The sequence below is a fragment of the Schistocerca piceifrons genome, chromosome 5, assembly GCF_021461385.2.
Source record: "Schistocerca piceifrons isolate TAMUIC-IGC-003096 chromosome 5, iqSchPice1.1, whole genome shotgun sequence".
Taxonomy (NCBI): Eukaryota; Metazoa; Arthropoda; class Insecta; order Orthoptera; family Acrididae; genus Schistocerca; species Schistocerca piceifrons.
In genome coordinates, this window is record NC_060142.1 from 114,117,708 (window position 1) to 114,134,820 (window position 17,113).

At 36.8% G+C, this 17,113-nt stretch overlaps 1 protein-coding gene across 4 annotated transcripts in view; it reads right to left on the reverse strand.

Annotated features, from left to right (window-relative positions):
• LOC124798220 (centrosomin-like) overlaps positions 1–17,113 on the reverse strand; it is a 424,745-nt gene that overhangs the window by 43,904 nt on the left and 363,728 nt on the right. For all 4 annotated transcript variants that reach the window (XM_047261528.1, XM_047261530.1, XM_047261529.1 and 1 more), the window contains exon 9: positions 522–596. In XM_047261528.1, the coding sequence (XP_047117484.1) occupies positions 522–596 (75 nt within the window). The remainder of the gene's footprint in view (positions 1–521; positions 597–17,113) is intronic.

Here is a 17,113-nt window from a genome sequence, read left to right on the forward strand (position 1 = left end):
GTCACCTTTAAGGTAAGTAGAAATCCAGCATTTTCATAACACTGTTTATAAGACAAGTCAGATGAGTCTCTATAATATCAATGGTATATATTGGGATGAACTTTGGGGATTCAGAGATATCTTGACTACTTGAGTTACCTAGTTTAAAACAACTTTTTTACTTAGTCTGGCAACTAAGAAGTGTAACCCAACCTCGGCTCAGAAACTGCTGCCAGGTCCTGGCATCAGGATTTTGACAGCAAATACTCACCAAACACATTTGTCAATAACCAATACAGTTACATAACCCACATAGAAGGGGAGGGGTAGGCAATAACACTCCTGAAGGACATATTCAAAGTCTGTTTCATTAGTCCCTAGATTTGTTTGTTTGAGAACTAAGAGCCATTTTGCAAGTAAAGCCGATAGGCCAAAAATTAGTGTACATGGGGGGAGGGGAATCCTATGGAAAATCTGTCTTTGTTGCTCAAAAACTAAAATCAATAGCTATACCTATTACTTTTTAAAATGTGTTTTCTCACCTGTGTCATCATTTCAACCTCAGCTGAGAAATTGTCACCAGGCCCAGATGCCAGCACACAACATGGTAACACATTCTGCACAAGAAAGAAAAGAAAAAATTTGTCAATAAATGAAAGCTAATGGGTCTAGTTGCGACAATATGTAACATCTACAATTATCATATTAGTCTACTGTAGCATACAGACATCTGAAATGCCTAAGAAATGTACTAAACAAAAGTTTACAAAAGAGAAAGAAAATTATTTGGTTATGAAAAATGTGCTGTTCTGAATCTGACCACAGGCAATGCAGGCAAAAGAGGTGCATGAAGAGGGTATGAGGAACAAAATGATAACGCAGTGTCACAAGACTAGAGATCCAGGACATAATACTCAGTGAGAGCAGTAGCAAATCATCATATGGAACACCATACATATTTGTGTTTTTCCTCCAATTTCTAAGTTCACAATAATTCCTCACTGATGCAGAGATACTTAAATCACTGACACAGATGTTACCGAGTAATGACTGAGAATACAACTTTTTTCGTTACATATTACATCAGAATATTTTGGATTCTTTTACTTCAAAACCTCATCCCTGATTTTGTTTATAACTCATCTTAGGTCAGGAACCATGAAAATAATGTGCCTATGTTTTACCTCTGTTTGTACAGTATATACTCTACAACAAATACTTACACAAAAAGATTTCTTGATTGGCTAATAATGTGAAACTGCCTGTATACATTTAATGCAATTTTTTACTTCACTAATATAACTTTAGTTACAAAAGTTAAACCCACCCAACAAGAATTTGCCTACTTATGTGCCTGTGGTCAGAAAATTCCTTCACAAGCTTTGGTATTAAATCAGCTAAAATTTCATCCACAACAAAATCCAAGGAAAGTCATTATTCAAGAAAACAATGGTTGAGAATTGTAATTAAAAAAATCTTAAAAACTCAAGAGAATGGATTTTACAATGGTTGCATTTGGGACAACTTTATGAGGTATGAAACAAAATAATTTAGCAATGTACTTGTACACGCAAGCATTCAGATTCAAAACTTACAGTCAATACTTTTCAAAATGGCAATATCACAATTAGTCATTAATTGCCTCCAAGCTACTGCAATGAAGATACTTTTAACTAGAGTTTCCCTAAACTATCACAGTACGTGCCAATGTCTAAGGGAAATTGATTAATAATGTACCTCATAAAGACCAACTCTCTTTGAGTACACTCATCAGATAGAGCAATACATGAAACCATGTAAATGGCTTGTGTTGTTGTCTTCAGCCTGAAGGCTGGTTTGATGGAGCTCTCTGTGCAAACCTCTTCATCTCAAATAACGACTGCAACTTACATCCATATGAAACTGCTTACTGTGTTTATCCCTTGGCATAAAAGTGTGTGTGTGTGTGTGTGTGTGTGTGTGTGTGTGTGTGTGAGAGAGAGAGAGAGAGAGAGAGAGAGAGAGAGAGAAGAGGGGGGGGTGGAGAGAATGGAAAAGAAGTATAGCCAGTGGAATGAAATCTCCCTAAACTCACTCTCAAAATGTTTTAAAAGCTGTTTAGGTTCAGAAAGGATGATGTACTGTTCAGCTTGACCTGAATGTCTTTTACATACAGCTATAGAAGACAACAACATAATATAATTTTTTTTCTTGAAACTGAGAAGGTCATGAAATTATCTACAGATGACCAGCCCCTACAGATCTGTAAAACTGCTGTGAGAGGGATTACACTATCATAACATTCGAACATTAATAGTTAATAGTAATGTGTCTAGTTTGCCTTAATGAGAAATCATTTACATGGCATCCTTCCATCTATTGCTCTGTCTGATGAGGGTAATCAGAGAGGGAAGTTGGTCTCTGTGATGTAAATCACTAATAAATTCCTATGAGACAATGGGTACTATGGCAGAGAAGTGAGAGATCAACTGTGGAGACTGGATCCATAACACAGTGAGTGCACTGTGCATATGTCAGCTATGGCTTTTATACAAACAAAGTTGTCCTTTCCGTGGAGGGTTAAATCCAACTCTTAGCTTAGTGACATTATAAAGCTCAAATTGCGTTTCTTATTAACAGTACAGACACACAATGGTAAAAACACCACTGAGTTTTAGCTGCTCAACATGCAGCTGGAACCAGTTCATATTTCAGTTCAATATGTGAGCCTTTTTACCAATGTGGCATTGCCCCAAATTTACTCTGTTCCTTCCACCAACAGAGGAAGCCTTAGAGGATGCTCGGTTTTTCTGGAACAAAATGGATGTTAAGATAAGTATGGAGAGATTTGAACATACATTATTGGCAAATACTGGTGCGGAGTACATTCCATCTTTTACTATTTTACGAAACAGAGAACCCCACCCTGCTCTTTGCAGGCAGGGATTGGGGAAGGCAGGGCGGCAGCTCTGCCATTAAAGTGATCTATAAACTATTGGCATGTGCAGTTTCTTTTCCAGTCGTGCAGTATTATCTGTCTTCTGCCATGACTGAGGGCAGTCTGAAAAGTTCTTGATCTGATAATGAAAAAAACAAATTTACACTTTCAAAGAAGTTTTATTTTTAAACAATGTCCTCTAACATCAACATATTTAATCCAGATGCATTCCAACACCATTATCCCCACTGCGTAGTGTTCCCATGGAAGTGCTGCAAAGTACCTATCTACAGCTGTAGTGGCGTCTTGATTGGACAAAAAGCTGACCTGCGAGGAATTTCTTCAGTTTTGAGAACAGATGAAGTCCGAGGGAGTCAAATTGAGGGAATAGGGTGTGTTCCAACACTTCATAGTGCAAATCCTTCAATTTCCCAAATGCCAGGACACTTCTGAGGGCAGGTGCTTTGTTCTGACAATGTTTTTTTCCTTGAGCTGTTTTCAAAAGTGCTTGCATCCAGTTTAATTAGAAGCTGAGAGTAGTATTTTCCAGTTATTGTTTTACTTTTTTCAAGATAGTCCATCAACAAAATTCCTATTGCATCCCAAAACACAGATGCCTTGCTGTTTCCCTTCGATGGCATTATTCTTGTCCTCTATGAAGCTGAAGAACTGGCTTCTATCCACTGCACAAGCTGCTGTTTGAATTTGGGTGTATAGTGGTGAATCCATGTTTCATTTACTGTAATGTTCTGGTGCAAAAAGTCACTTCTGTTTTTCTTAAAATGCACCAAGCACTTTTCAGATAGCGTCATGTGAATGTGTTTGCAATCCACAATAAGTCCATATGGCACCCATCTTGTGCAAAGCTTTCTCGTGTTCAATTCCTAGTGCAAGACCAGCAGGTTCCTTTGATATCCCTGGAGTATTAGCAATTTCATACACCCTGATACGCTAATCTTCCAAAATCATACCATGCAGTTTGTCAATGGTTTTCGGAGTAATTTTACTTAATGGATATCCTTTGCATGGATCATGTTAGCTGCTTTCATAGCCACATTTAAACTCGGCCATACATATCTTCATGGTGGAAACTGCACGTGAAGAGCTGCTACACACATTTACAACGAATTTAATCACTGTAAAATAGTCAGTTTTTTAATATTTTCAAAATCACGCACAACGCAACTGCATCAAAAGGCAGCCTACAGTCAACTGCTGCCAGAATGACTTCAAATTTTAAGTGGCGTCTACTAATGCGTGTATCAATGTGGGGGGTCATGCAATTAGTGCTGCTATCTCTGGGCGAGGCTGAGAACTTTTCAGGCACCTCTTGTACACTAGTTAATAGAAAAGTTTCTGGATCCATCACAAATGCACACCAGTAACTCTGAAATGCACCTTTTCTGGGTTGTATGTGGCTGAGTCACATTTTTCTATGTTTGATTGCCTCGTCATTCCAAGGTGAACGGGCCACTCTTTGGCACCACAGTGGCATACTATGATTGACATGCAAGTCAACACTATGGTGCATAAAGGCAGTCTTCATTTATTTGGACAAAACCAGCATTGTTGAATGGAAGTAAACACAAATATCATCCCCCCCCCCTTTCCAGGTAGATCCATAACCACTTAATTTTTAATTTCAACACTGAGCAGCACTTCACCTACACATTTCTTCTGCTAATTTGCTGTTTCTAAGTTAATAAATGAAAAAAAAATTGATGTAGTTCAGGGTTCAAGATACAAGGCATAGTCGGAAAGTAAGATCAGATTAGGTGCGAAATGGAAACCACTGTGAAAATCTGATGGAACTTTGCACAGATGTGTTCGGCAGTATCTTTAGTGTGCCTGTCGATCGCTTCACATTGTTCTTTTCCATTCAGAACACAAGGTGATCATGTAGGAATGCCAGAAGAGTGTCTCCCATCAAGTATGTGGATCTGGTGAGCTATGCAGCTCACATAACACAGATGTCGTGCGTTTCTTTCTTCAAGACAATTTTCAGCCGCATTCTGCGAGGGTGATGAAAACGCTCCTGCAGTGTTTTCAATGGGAAGCGTTTGATCACCCACAATACAACTCTCAACTAGATCCCTCCATTGTTCATCTCTTCTCACATGAATCACTGACTATGAAGACAACATTTTGGCACAAATAACGAAAGGCAGACCAGTGTAGGGAACTGGCAGAAAGCACAGGCAGCTGCTTTCTGTGACGAAGGTACTGGAAAGTGTGTATAACGCCACAACAAATATCTAAGGCAGAGAGGCGACTATTTAGAGAGGTAGCTGGAAGGTGTTTTTGATTCTCACTGTGGTTTTCATTTCAGGACCAATCAGACTTTACTTTCTGAACAGCCCTCATATTATGATTGTCACAGTAAGTGGTTACTTCCAATTTCTCACTTCTGAAAAGATGGTTTACCTGAACAAACATCATTGTTTCAGAGAGCAGCATTGCAGGTTATATATCGCAAAACCCAGCTACCCTTGTGTGTCTGTAGGGAAAGCCACAAAGAGTGGGGGCATTTACCAACAAAATTTTCCTGGCTGCCATTTCACTACAGCAAAACCATTCAAACGCACGACCTGATATTTGTTATCTGTCTTATTTCATAAAAATACATTAGCAGGACTTTCCACCAATGTGCCTTTTGTAAATGGGGATCAATATTCCCTACCGACACACAAAATTATTTGGGATAAATGTTGTCACTTGGAATGCAAATTCGTGGGTTCTAAAATGTTCATAAAAGCAGACACACGTGTGGGCCTCAACCTCACACCTTGAGATTGCTTGTTAACACGTACTTTACCTTAAACCCCATTTACTTCTGAGCATTTTGTTTTTAATGTATGTTAATTCTCTACAAAAATTCAAGATTTTAATAATATACATTTTTTTCTCTGTCAGGAAAGTAACTGATTGTTAGAGAAGTAATGGAATTAGAGAACTAAACTATGCAGCAGTGCCCACTGTGACTAGAGGTGACATCTTATCTGAACTCTGTTTCGATCGTGACATATAACTCTGTACATAATCTCAACACAGTCCCTCCATTTCAAGTGCCTGGTTCCACAATCTTTTTCTGGCATTTGGAGAGAGTGAGTGAGTGAGTGTGAGTTTGAGTGAGTAACACACACACACACACACACACACACACACACACACACACACACACACACACACACACAGAGAGAGAGAGAGAGAGAGAGAGAGAGAGAGAGAGAGAGAGAGAGAGAGAGAGAGAGAGAGAGAGAGAGCACAACTTTAATAGAGAAATGCACTGAACACTTGACAATGTGTGAACCAAAACAATGGTGGACACTGTTGAAAGCTCAATTTTTTTGAGAGAGAATTAATGTGACAAGTGCACCAAGAACATTCACTACAACAGTAAGCATCGCCTCTCAAGAAGAGAGTGAAACAATTACATGGGTTTGCAATGTTTGCCTTATCCAAGGCTGGCCAGACACAGATGGGGTACAACTCACATTTGCTCAGCAGTTTTCATTTCAGGTCTAACTACTGCACCTAGCAGAAACTGACTAGATGTACCATTGTAAGTAAAATGTCTTCAAAAATGATTAATATGCTTAATTTTTGTGTGATCATCTAATATCATGACCTAAAATACTACCTCAGTCTCTCTAAGCAATTGTGTATCCAAACAGAAGCACGTAAGGTCATATGTAGCTGTCAACAGAGATGGCCCATCAAACACTTTTGCCTTCCTATTACTAGGCTATAGTGAAGATATATTCAGGATTCTTTGCAATCAGCCCATGTCTAGAATATATCTACACAAAAGAAATCTTAAAGGTTTCAATCTTGGCTGTTGTTGACAAGTATTTATTTTATTACATCTTGCACAAATGGAAATTTTTGACCTTTAAGTGCAGTAGGCATCAATATAATGTAAGACAAAATTGTTAAGGCTTTCGTGGCCACTTGCTGACAAACTGCCTGTCAGCTTCTGTCTTCGTTTCTTCACCCAACGTTTGTCTGATGATTTTTCTGACGTTTCGCCTGCATGAGTGGCTGGCATTGTCAAAGCTTCGCCCTCCACTGCTGGTGGTGGGTGAAGCTCTAACAAAGCCAGCCACTGGTGCTGGTGAAATGTCAGAAAACATCAGCTGAAGAACCCAACTGGCAGTTTGCCAATACAATGTAAAATTATCAGATTATAAAACATCAGGTCTAGCTAATTTATAGGTTGTTCCAATGAAAGCAAGCACATGCAGTGACCTATAATGTGCCATTAACCGTGGAGATGACTGTTGCTGCTCCCAGTAAGCATTCTGGTTTTAATTTTGATACTTGCACGTTATGTGCTCTCTCTACGCTTGGCTACGTCCGTAATTTTACAACCTGATAATTTTACTGTATATTGACACCTACTACACTTTCAAATGGGCAGTAAGGCTGAAACTGCCCATTTATGCAAGGTGTAAAAAAAGTGAATACTTTTTAAAACAGCCGAGATGGAACCATTTAAAATGTTTTTTAGCATATGTACGACCGTGGTACCTGCACATGAAGAAAATGATTGAATAATTGCTTTTTATGGAAATGAAAAGCTCAAAACTAAGTAATCAAAAAAATGTATGTTAAGATTCCTACATCATTATCTTCCATGGACAATGCTCTTGCTCAATGAGCTACTCATGCACAACTAAACTCACTCACATGTGTGCCACTACCCCCTGTTTTGGTCAGTTCCCAATACTCTGAAAGAAAATGCACTGGGCTGTGGTTAAGCCACCGTTCTGAATCTGTGTTCATTGAACATTAATTATATATTACATAGAATGTCTGATGTCATGAATTTGTTGTATTTGCATTGCTATTAACAATTTTATAAACTTCTGCATATTTTTTCCAGTAAAGTTCTTCAAAGTAATAAGAAACCAACATTTTTACTTATTATGATGAATTTATTTTCTCATGAAAATGGTTGTGTGTCACTGCATAAAGATGTGGACATGACAATAGTTCAAAGCATAATAATACAAATTGTTGCATTAACATAAACAACACGGATAAAACAATTTAGTTGACTACTAACAATATTTCAACTATAATAAACACCATAATGCTTAACAGAAACCTACTGTGTCACAAGCATAGTGGAATCACAAGTGTACGATTTCCGTAAGATTGTGATACACAGCAGTAATAGCACAATTAGAAGGCTTCAAATAAGGCATTTCAGAGCTGTTATAGAGGATATCTAATAGTATATGAAATATATAACAAGACTTCAATCAGCATATTATCAAAACAACAACTGCTGTAACCACAGAAATACACTACTAAATTTAATATAAACGTAGAGAGACTGACAAAATCATACAACGTAAAATTGCCGTATAATGATGGTCCAAGATACAGGGTTTTATGTTAAAGGATCAGAGCAATGAAAAATATTGCTACCTGCTCTTGGAAAACTGATAACAGAATTATTTATATGTTCACTTCTATTTGACCTTTGATGTATCATCACTTCAACATTCAGTTGAATTTCTTGGCATAAGTGAAAGAAAAATTTCTTCATTGTGAATGATGACTAGTTTTAATAGTCAGCCTGAATTCTGTATTAAAATCTAAACAACAAAATTTTTTATACATCTTTTCAACTTCCTGGTTCCTTCCTTTCTTTCCAAGAAAGCACTAATTATTTGCATTATTTTGGTGAGGGCATACAGTGGTGTTGTAGGAAGCTCATACAATAGGACACCTAAGATAATGATCATACCAACATCTAATGCTTCAGAACTTTTTAGAGAAGTTCCTAAGAAGCATTACATGACAGTTTGAAACCATAGTTACATAATAATACTGCTGACCCATTTACGACACAAATGTCTGCCTCTAGTGAATCACTGAAGAAATTCATTTTAGTTGCTTCATATAAGCAATATAAAATCATTTACTCTTCTTCGGATAATTACAGACGCTACATTTTTTCCTGGATACACACTGCAAGAAATAATTTTTTTTTAAATTACTGTACAAATGAAGTAATGGATCAGATGCTCTTCAAATCAAACCTTTTAAACACAAAGCTAAAGAGAGCATCAAATTTACAACAGCAAAAATACAGGTGAATCACCAGTGACTTAATTTTACAGCCTTTTGATGAAGGCAACTGTACAACGCTTGTCCACACAATGCTGGCACAAAGTTCTGAATGTACTAGCTTAACCTACTCAAACATTAAATGTTATCACACTGTGGGACATTTAGGCAGTATCAATTATTCATTATGTTTCACTGCTTTATTCCAGAACAGAATCATTTTGAAAGCATAAAGAAAGTAATAGCAATATTCTCCACTGGTAACTACCGCATAAACATTTAATACTTAAATTTTCCTTTCTGTCTGGGCACACATAAAATAACAAGACTTTGAACACTAAACCATTTTCTGTCACATGAGGATGTATTAATTTTCTGTTCTTCATGTGACTTCACTAACACAGAATTTCACAAAGAAGGAAGATCATGCTTAAATATCCCATAGCCAGAAACTCACAGATGTGTGCAATAAGAACAGAAAATTAATATTGTACGTTGCAAAACATAATCTTCAGTCTATACTTCATTTCTCCTATGAGAAGATAGGAGATGTAGGAATAATCTTTCTACCAGGAGACCTTATTCATACAATCCTCCTGTGACACACACACAGATTCAACATAGCATGTATGCCCTTCTTCACAAAATCCTAAGAACACTATTTTAGATTAGTTATTTCATGCATTATTAGTGTAATTCAATGTACAGCACTTGGAGGTAAAACACACCGAAAGGGCACAGAGATAACAGTTTGCAAGACTGGTCCAAAAGTAAAGTTCCCCATTCCCAAAATCACAAATAAAAAAAGGGAAACTTTATTCCAATCATGTGAAACCTGATATTTCTTGCATCAAATTTCATATCAATTCAAATTAAACATTTTACTGTTACCAATGCCTGTTTGTTTATTTCCACAACGTGTTTCAAATGTTTAAAGCTGACTGATTGATTTATTTATTTCTTTATTAATCCATGTAACAATTTACATTGTGTGGATTCCGTCAGCAAAATCATATACAACACAATATGCCTACAATTTAGACACAAATTAATATTTACACACATTTTTAAGGTATCTTACATTAGTTTTATATCCTTACGTAATTTGCTTGCAGTACTGTACAATTCTGGATTTCATATTATAATTATTTCCTCATGTATTACAATGCAGGCTATTTTAGTTACACTAAATGTTTTAATTCAGATAGTCCGTTACTGCGTAATAACTTTTATTTAATAAAAATTTTTTTAGTTTTGTTTTGAACGGTCCAATTGTGTCAATATCTTTTATATTTTGGGGTAATTTATTATATAATTTAATGGCATTGTACAACAAGCTGTGCTGAGTTTTAACTTTGTTTTTCCTCTCTAGATGTAGATTATATTGGTTTCTAGTTTTACAGCTGTGTACTAAAGAATTTTTAACATAGCAGTCAATTATTTTATTTATTTATTTATTTACTTTTTTTTTTTTTACATACATAATACTTTGAAAAATGTATTCATAGGGGACAGTTAGGATTTCCAGCTTTTGGAAATGTTCAAGGCAGTGAGCCCTACTGCCATTCTTGAATATTTTTACTGTTGACTCCCCAAAATATTATTCCATAGGTAATAACAGAGTGGATATAAGAAAAATATACAGATCTGACACATGCAGTATCACACATTGCAGTCAGAATTCTAAGAGCATAGCATGCTGCAGCGATTCTGTTACTAAGTATTTTAATATGTTCGTCCCACTTTAACTGACAGTCAACATGCATACCAAGAAATTTTGTGTAGTCTACACATTCTATAGTTTCATCGTTTAACTTAAATAAGCTATAGTGTGGTTTTTTGCAGACACAGAAGTTAACAGCATTTGTTTTCTTTTTTTTAATTTACTGTTAGTTTATTATTGGATGCCCACTCACGTACACTGTTTTGTGTTTGTTCAGATTTTTCCTTCAGTGCATCATCATGATTTGTCACTGATTAGAACATGTGAGTCATCTGCAGACAATATTGTTTGTCCATGCTTGATTCTCTGTGGGAAGTTATTTATGTAAATGAGGAATAGTATTGGGCCAAGGATACTACCCTGTGGGAAACCTATATTTACATAATTTGGGCCTGAAGTATACTTTACAATATAGTTTGAGCAACTTGAAATATGTGAGATTTCAGTTATCTGTCTTCTATTTTTTAGATATGACTGGAACCACTTTTTCACAAGTCCCCTTATCCCCAGTTCATCTAACTTATTTAACAATATGTTGTGGTCTACTGTATCGAACGCTTTAGTTAGATCAAGAAATATACCTGTTGTGTAGTTCCTTTTATCTAATGCTTCTAGAATGTGTTTTTGTGAGGTATGCTGTTGCTGATTCTGTGCTTTTCCCTGATCGAAATCTAAACTGGTCAACAGACAGTAAGTTGTATTTATTTAAATAATTCATTAGCCTATCTTTCATAATAGTTTCTAATATTTTTGCAAAGCATGAGAATAGAGAAATTGGCCAATAATTTTCAATTTTTCCTGCATCATCTTTTTTGAAGATAGGTAGTAATTTAGCGTATTTTAAATAGTCTGGAAAGTAGCCCTGCTTGTAAGATTGATTTATAATATCAACTAAAGGTGGAAGTAGGCTCTTGGTACAGTCCTTAATTATAAAAATGGGGACTTCATCCAGACCAGCTGAGTTTTTGTTTTTCAGTTTGCTGACTGCTTTGTAGACTTCTTCCTGTGTTGTAGGGAATAACACCATTGAGTGTGATACACCATTATTTGGCTTTTTGACCTGAAGGGCTGTTAGAAAATTTTCCTGCAATTTTATTCCTATGCTACTAAAATAATCATTTATATAGTTTGCCAAACATATTGGGTCTTTTATTAGAGTCCGTTCCTCTTTGATTTTCAAGTTTGACAGATTCGTTTTCCTGGTACCAGTTTCCTGCTTTACAATCTTCCACACTGCCTTCTTTTTGTTATCAGCAGAGAGTGCCAGTTTGGAGTTACGAGCCCTCTTTGCTGCAAGCAATATTTTCCTCTATGTTTTCCTATATCTTTTATAAAAGAGTGAGAAAGCAGGATTAGCTTGGCTGTGTTTAATGGAGCTCAGATACTTTAGTGTTTCAGACGATTTTTTGATGCCTTTTGTGACCCACTTGTTTTTTCCTGCTGTTGATTATGGACAAAACACTTCACTTCAGGAAATGTTTCTTAAAAATTTAATTTAAACAATGTCATGAAATTTTTGAATTTTTCATTTGCATTTATCTCTTTGCTTCATCATGAGGTCAATCTATGTGGATTAATGTGGCATGTATGTGTTGTATTATAACTGGAGTAACTTTTGGCATAGTCTAGCAGAGAAAAACAAAATACTGTTTCAGTACATGACTCTTAGTGTCCTGGAGGTTTGTTATTTTATTTATTTTGCTTTCAGTTTTGTTCACCTCCAAAACACTACAACTCGTGTACTGAAATAGTGTTTTGTTTTTCTTTACCACATAGTGCCACAGGTCAATCCAGTCTTAAGACAACACATACATGCCATATTAATCCACTTAAATTGACCCGATAATGAAAGCATTTGAAACATAGTGTGGAAATAAACAGTGACTGGTAACAGTAAACTCTGTTTCATTTGATATCGATAACAGTTGCAGTAAAGCCTAACCAAAAATGTTCACATTTACGGTCAGATCAATTCATCAGGAGGTGGGGCCAAAGCAAACTCGACAAGGTTGCACCTGCTACAAAGCTACATTACACACAAAAAATCTTAATTGGGTTCCTGTTATACAAAAATTAAAAGTGTAATAAATGTCATGAGTGGCTGTGTGTGATGACTACAGTCATTAATTCAATAGTTAATTTGGAACTTCTTGATTGATGGATAATTTCTGGCACTGTTATGGTGCAATTACTACTGTGGCAATTAATCATGTAAGAGTGATTGTTTTGGTTTGAAACAGAAAACATTTTCACGACACTGCAAGCTGTGTTTAAGTGACAGCCCGAGATAAACAGCATAAAAGCACTCTCCACATTTAAGATTCAGACACTGATTCACTATCAGATCTTTCAAGTTTAGAGGGATAATACACTGACTAATCTAGCAGTTCATTAAGAAGGAAAATTGCAATTAAACATCCCATAGTCATCAACTCACAGATAGGTGCAAATGTTTAGTTTACAGAATCACAAGTTTCTGGTGAAGAATGAACTCAGCATCTGACAAAAATTTTAATTCACATTATGCTACACCAAATGCACTAGTAACACTTGTGAAGCAGTTGAGTGCTAAATCAAAAGAATGAAGATACAAAGAAATGTAGGCAGAGAAATGTAGGCAGAGAAATGTAGGCAGAGAAATGTAGGCAGAGAAATGTAGGCAGAGAAATGTAGGCAGAGAAATGTAGGCAGAGAAATGTAGGCAGAGAAATGTAGGCAGAGAAATGTAGGCAGAGAAATGTAGGCAGAGAAATGTAGGCAGAGAAATGTAGGCAGAGAAATGTAGGCAGAGAAATGTAGGCAGAGAAATGTAGGCAGAGAAATGTAGGCAGAGAAATGTAGGCAGAGAAATGTAGGCAGAGAAATGTAGGCAGAGAAATGTAGGCAGAGAAATGTAGGCAGAGAAATGTAGGCAGAGAAATGTAGGCAGAGAAATGTAGGCAGAGAAATGTAGGCAGAGAAATGTAGGCAGAGAAATGTAGGCAGAGAAATGTAGGCAGAGAAATGTAGGCAGAGAAATGTAGGCAGAGAAATGTAGGCAGAGAAATGTAGGCAGAGAAATGTAGGCAGAGAAATGTAGGCAGAGAAATGTAGGCAGAGAAATGTAGGCAGAGAAATGTAGGCAGAGAAATGTAGGCAGAGAAATGTAGGCAGAGAAATGTAGGCAGAGAAATGTAGGCAGAGAAATGTAGGCAGAGAAATGTAGGCAGAGAAATGTAGATGCCTGCAGAATACAGTAGATTTAATTTAACATTTGCTTTAGGAAAATGAATGGTATATAAAAATTACCAAGGCTCTCAGGTAAAGTTTGTTAGCACAATAAACTAAAACTCTAGAGAAAATCAGTTTTTTCTGGACTGTTCTAGAATCATCATACTGAATAAGTTGCTTTTTGTTTCTAGCACCATAGCATGAAGAAGGAAATGTGCAGCAGCGTACAAGCATTTTCTCCAGACTGTTTTATGAGATACTAGGTAAATTACAATACTAAGTGTAAGTCACCAAACAATGGAAATTCCTGGTAGTCGTTTTATTTTCATCGCAGCTCAGTTTAAAGAATTCCACATAACTATGCTTCTCCTACTTATACCTAATTTGATCAAAAAGGTTTTGCCTCTCCTACATGTCTGTGATAATATGTAGGCTTAATTTTGCATAGAATGAAAGAATATGCTTTATGAAACTAAAAAATAGCTACTGCAAAATAAAAACGGACAATAACCAAAATAAAAGCAGCCTGTTCAGATGTGAGCATCACTGCATTTCTTTGAAATGAAAATCTGCAGCTGGTTAATACTCAATAGCACACGCTCCATTTCATATGTAGTAACAGTCTTTCAATCCTCATTGGCATACTGTCAACAAAGTGGTCAAGGCACTGCCACTCAAGCCTGTCCCATTCTTTGATAGCCACCCTCGTGACATCTTCCAGTGTGCGATGGAAAAGCAGGGGTGGGGCAACCCATTAAATTTCCACTAAGTTCACTTAATCCCAAGTATCCTCAATTAGATTCTCATCAGCAGGCCACCCCACAGACTATTTACCCGAATATATGACAACCATGATTATACGTTTCCTCCCCCCTCCCCCCCTCCAAGAGGATTCTTGAGAAAAATTTATTTTTAACATTTTCGGACTAATCTGTTTTACTGACAAAGTTTTACTGCCTAAATAGTTAATATTATACCTAGTCTACATTTATGTCATTTATTGATTGTCTACATTTAGATAATATAAGGAGAAATAAAATAAACAGAAAGAAATGGTTTACATTAATTTACAGACCATTTTCTTTTCTATGTTTTTTGCTTACCAACCCTGTCATCTGTGGTATCACTATTTTTCATAGTTGTGAAATTTATATCTTCATTGTCACAAATATTTGGCTGTTTCGTCTAATATGTTGCAGTTTCTGAGGTGGCTGTTACCATGAGACCTGAGAAAACAGCAAGTTTCATCTGAATACGTAGTGGATTTATCTTCTATTCTGACGTGAGACTTTTACAATGTGTCTTGCTTCCAAACCATATCATCTGCCCGCCACTCTCTCAATGGCTGCGTAGAACAAGTAGCTGACACTCCCCCTTTCGTTCTCTTTGTATGCCATGATGAGTGTCGACAACATTGCAGCATGGCACATGTAAATACGCCACTAACTCCCATCTAGACTTTTGCCTCTTCTGCAGAAATAAACACTCCCGTTCAGTATTTGTCCAATTTTAAAATCAATTCATTTCTGACTACACACAGATTCAGGCCAACTGCAGTTTAAACATGGCAGATGTTTCTAGAAAGCTAAAGCACATGGTATAGATTCCAACGATTGTCAAAACGACTGCCCGCTCACTCCCCACCCCCTGCGCTCATCAGTTCACAGCCAAGCCAGGGTCACTGTTCCGCCTCCTTCTGTGGCGCTTAGTGTTGTGCTTGAGCAACTGTGAAACACAGACTGCAGTATCATCAAGGGTGGAAGTCATCTGTAACAGCCATAGAGTGTATACTATATGGAAATGACAGCAGCTAAGATTCAGTGCAATTCCGCAACTTTGGCTCATCCCACCATTTACTGATGCCTGTTGGCACTATCTCCACGATGGGTCTTGCCGCTGTAATTTTTTCTCACCACAACAGTTACAGTAAATTTAACAAGATTTATTTAGTTTGTTAGACATTCCATTCTCGACAAATTTTCCTTCTTGTTTCATGTGAATGTCAGCATCATGTTTTAAAGCTGATTAAAAGCTGGTAACATTTTTACCCGGTGCTCTAATATGTGAACAGCGACCAAATTTCTGATTTGAAAGCCACTTTGTAAATCATTACAGTCTCTCATAATCAAATAAAATATTGATCTTGGTTCAGAATACAGTAATGTTTTGGTAGGACAACATTTCCACTTTTGAAGGTCGCCTTTAATTAAGAAGCAGCATAATGTTTGTACACAGTATCCATACATTTTATTGCAAACCTGTTCAAATACAAGAATTTGTAAGATTATAGAATTCATTGCTCTTTCCTCACAAAAACTTGTCAAATTTTGGGTAGAGCAATAGATTGTTACAGTGCCTATTTCATAGTTTATCGCGTATCAATTGCACAAGCACTACGTGAGTCAAATGTCACACGACTTTTCGAGCAACATCGATACAATATCAAGCACTTCAGTATATTGGGAAATCTTCAGTCTGTTCAGAGGTGAGTATCATTTGGACAGCTCACCTTTCTGAATTCTAACAACCCCTATATAATCCATTAAATAATGTAAAAATGTTAACCTCAGCAGCAATAATTTAACCTGCAAACGTAAGATGACCCTGTATTTTTCAAATAACGAACTGGGAAAAAAGCCTCATCTTGTACTCAGGAAATACAATACCCGATTCCTGCCTCCTACAGCAAGGTGTTCGTGAGGTTGGTGTGTGGTGCTTGTGCACCGTCATTTTTAGGTGAACCCATCACAGAAATGTTGACTGGCTGGACAATAGTGTGGATGATCCTGTCCTGATACTGCATAGCACTCTCTCTCCATATATACTCCATATGACTCTCCAGTAGTTATATAAAGACATGCATGTGTTCAAATGCAATGCTGTGTCAAAATTCAAAGCCATCACTGAAGAACTTTCGAGGATTTAAGATTCTGAATAGACGGACATCTACATTTTTATGAGAGGCATCTGACACCTGTGCTCAATGCTGGGCCATAATGTGATTGAACACCCCACTAAGTTGAACCTGTTTGACTGGATGTCTGAAACATGAATTTGTATTGGGGCACTTCCACACTCTTATGATGATCAATTGTCAGACAAATCCTGCACTCTTCAGTGACACAAACATCATGCCACTAATTTAGGTTCCATTCTAGGTATTTCCTTGCTAAGGTCTTTGTGCACAGTGATGCTAAGGTAGA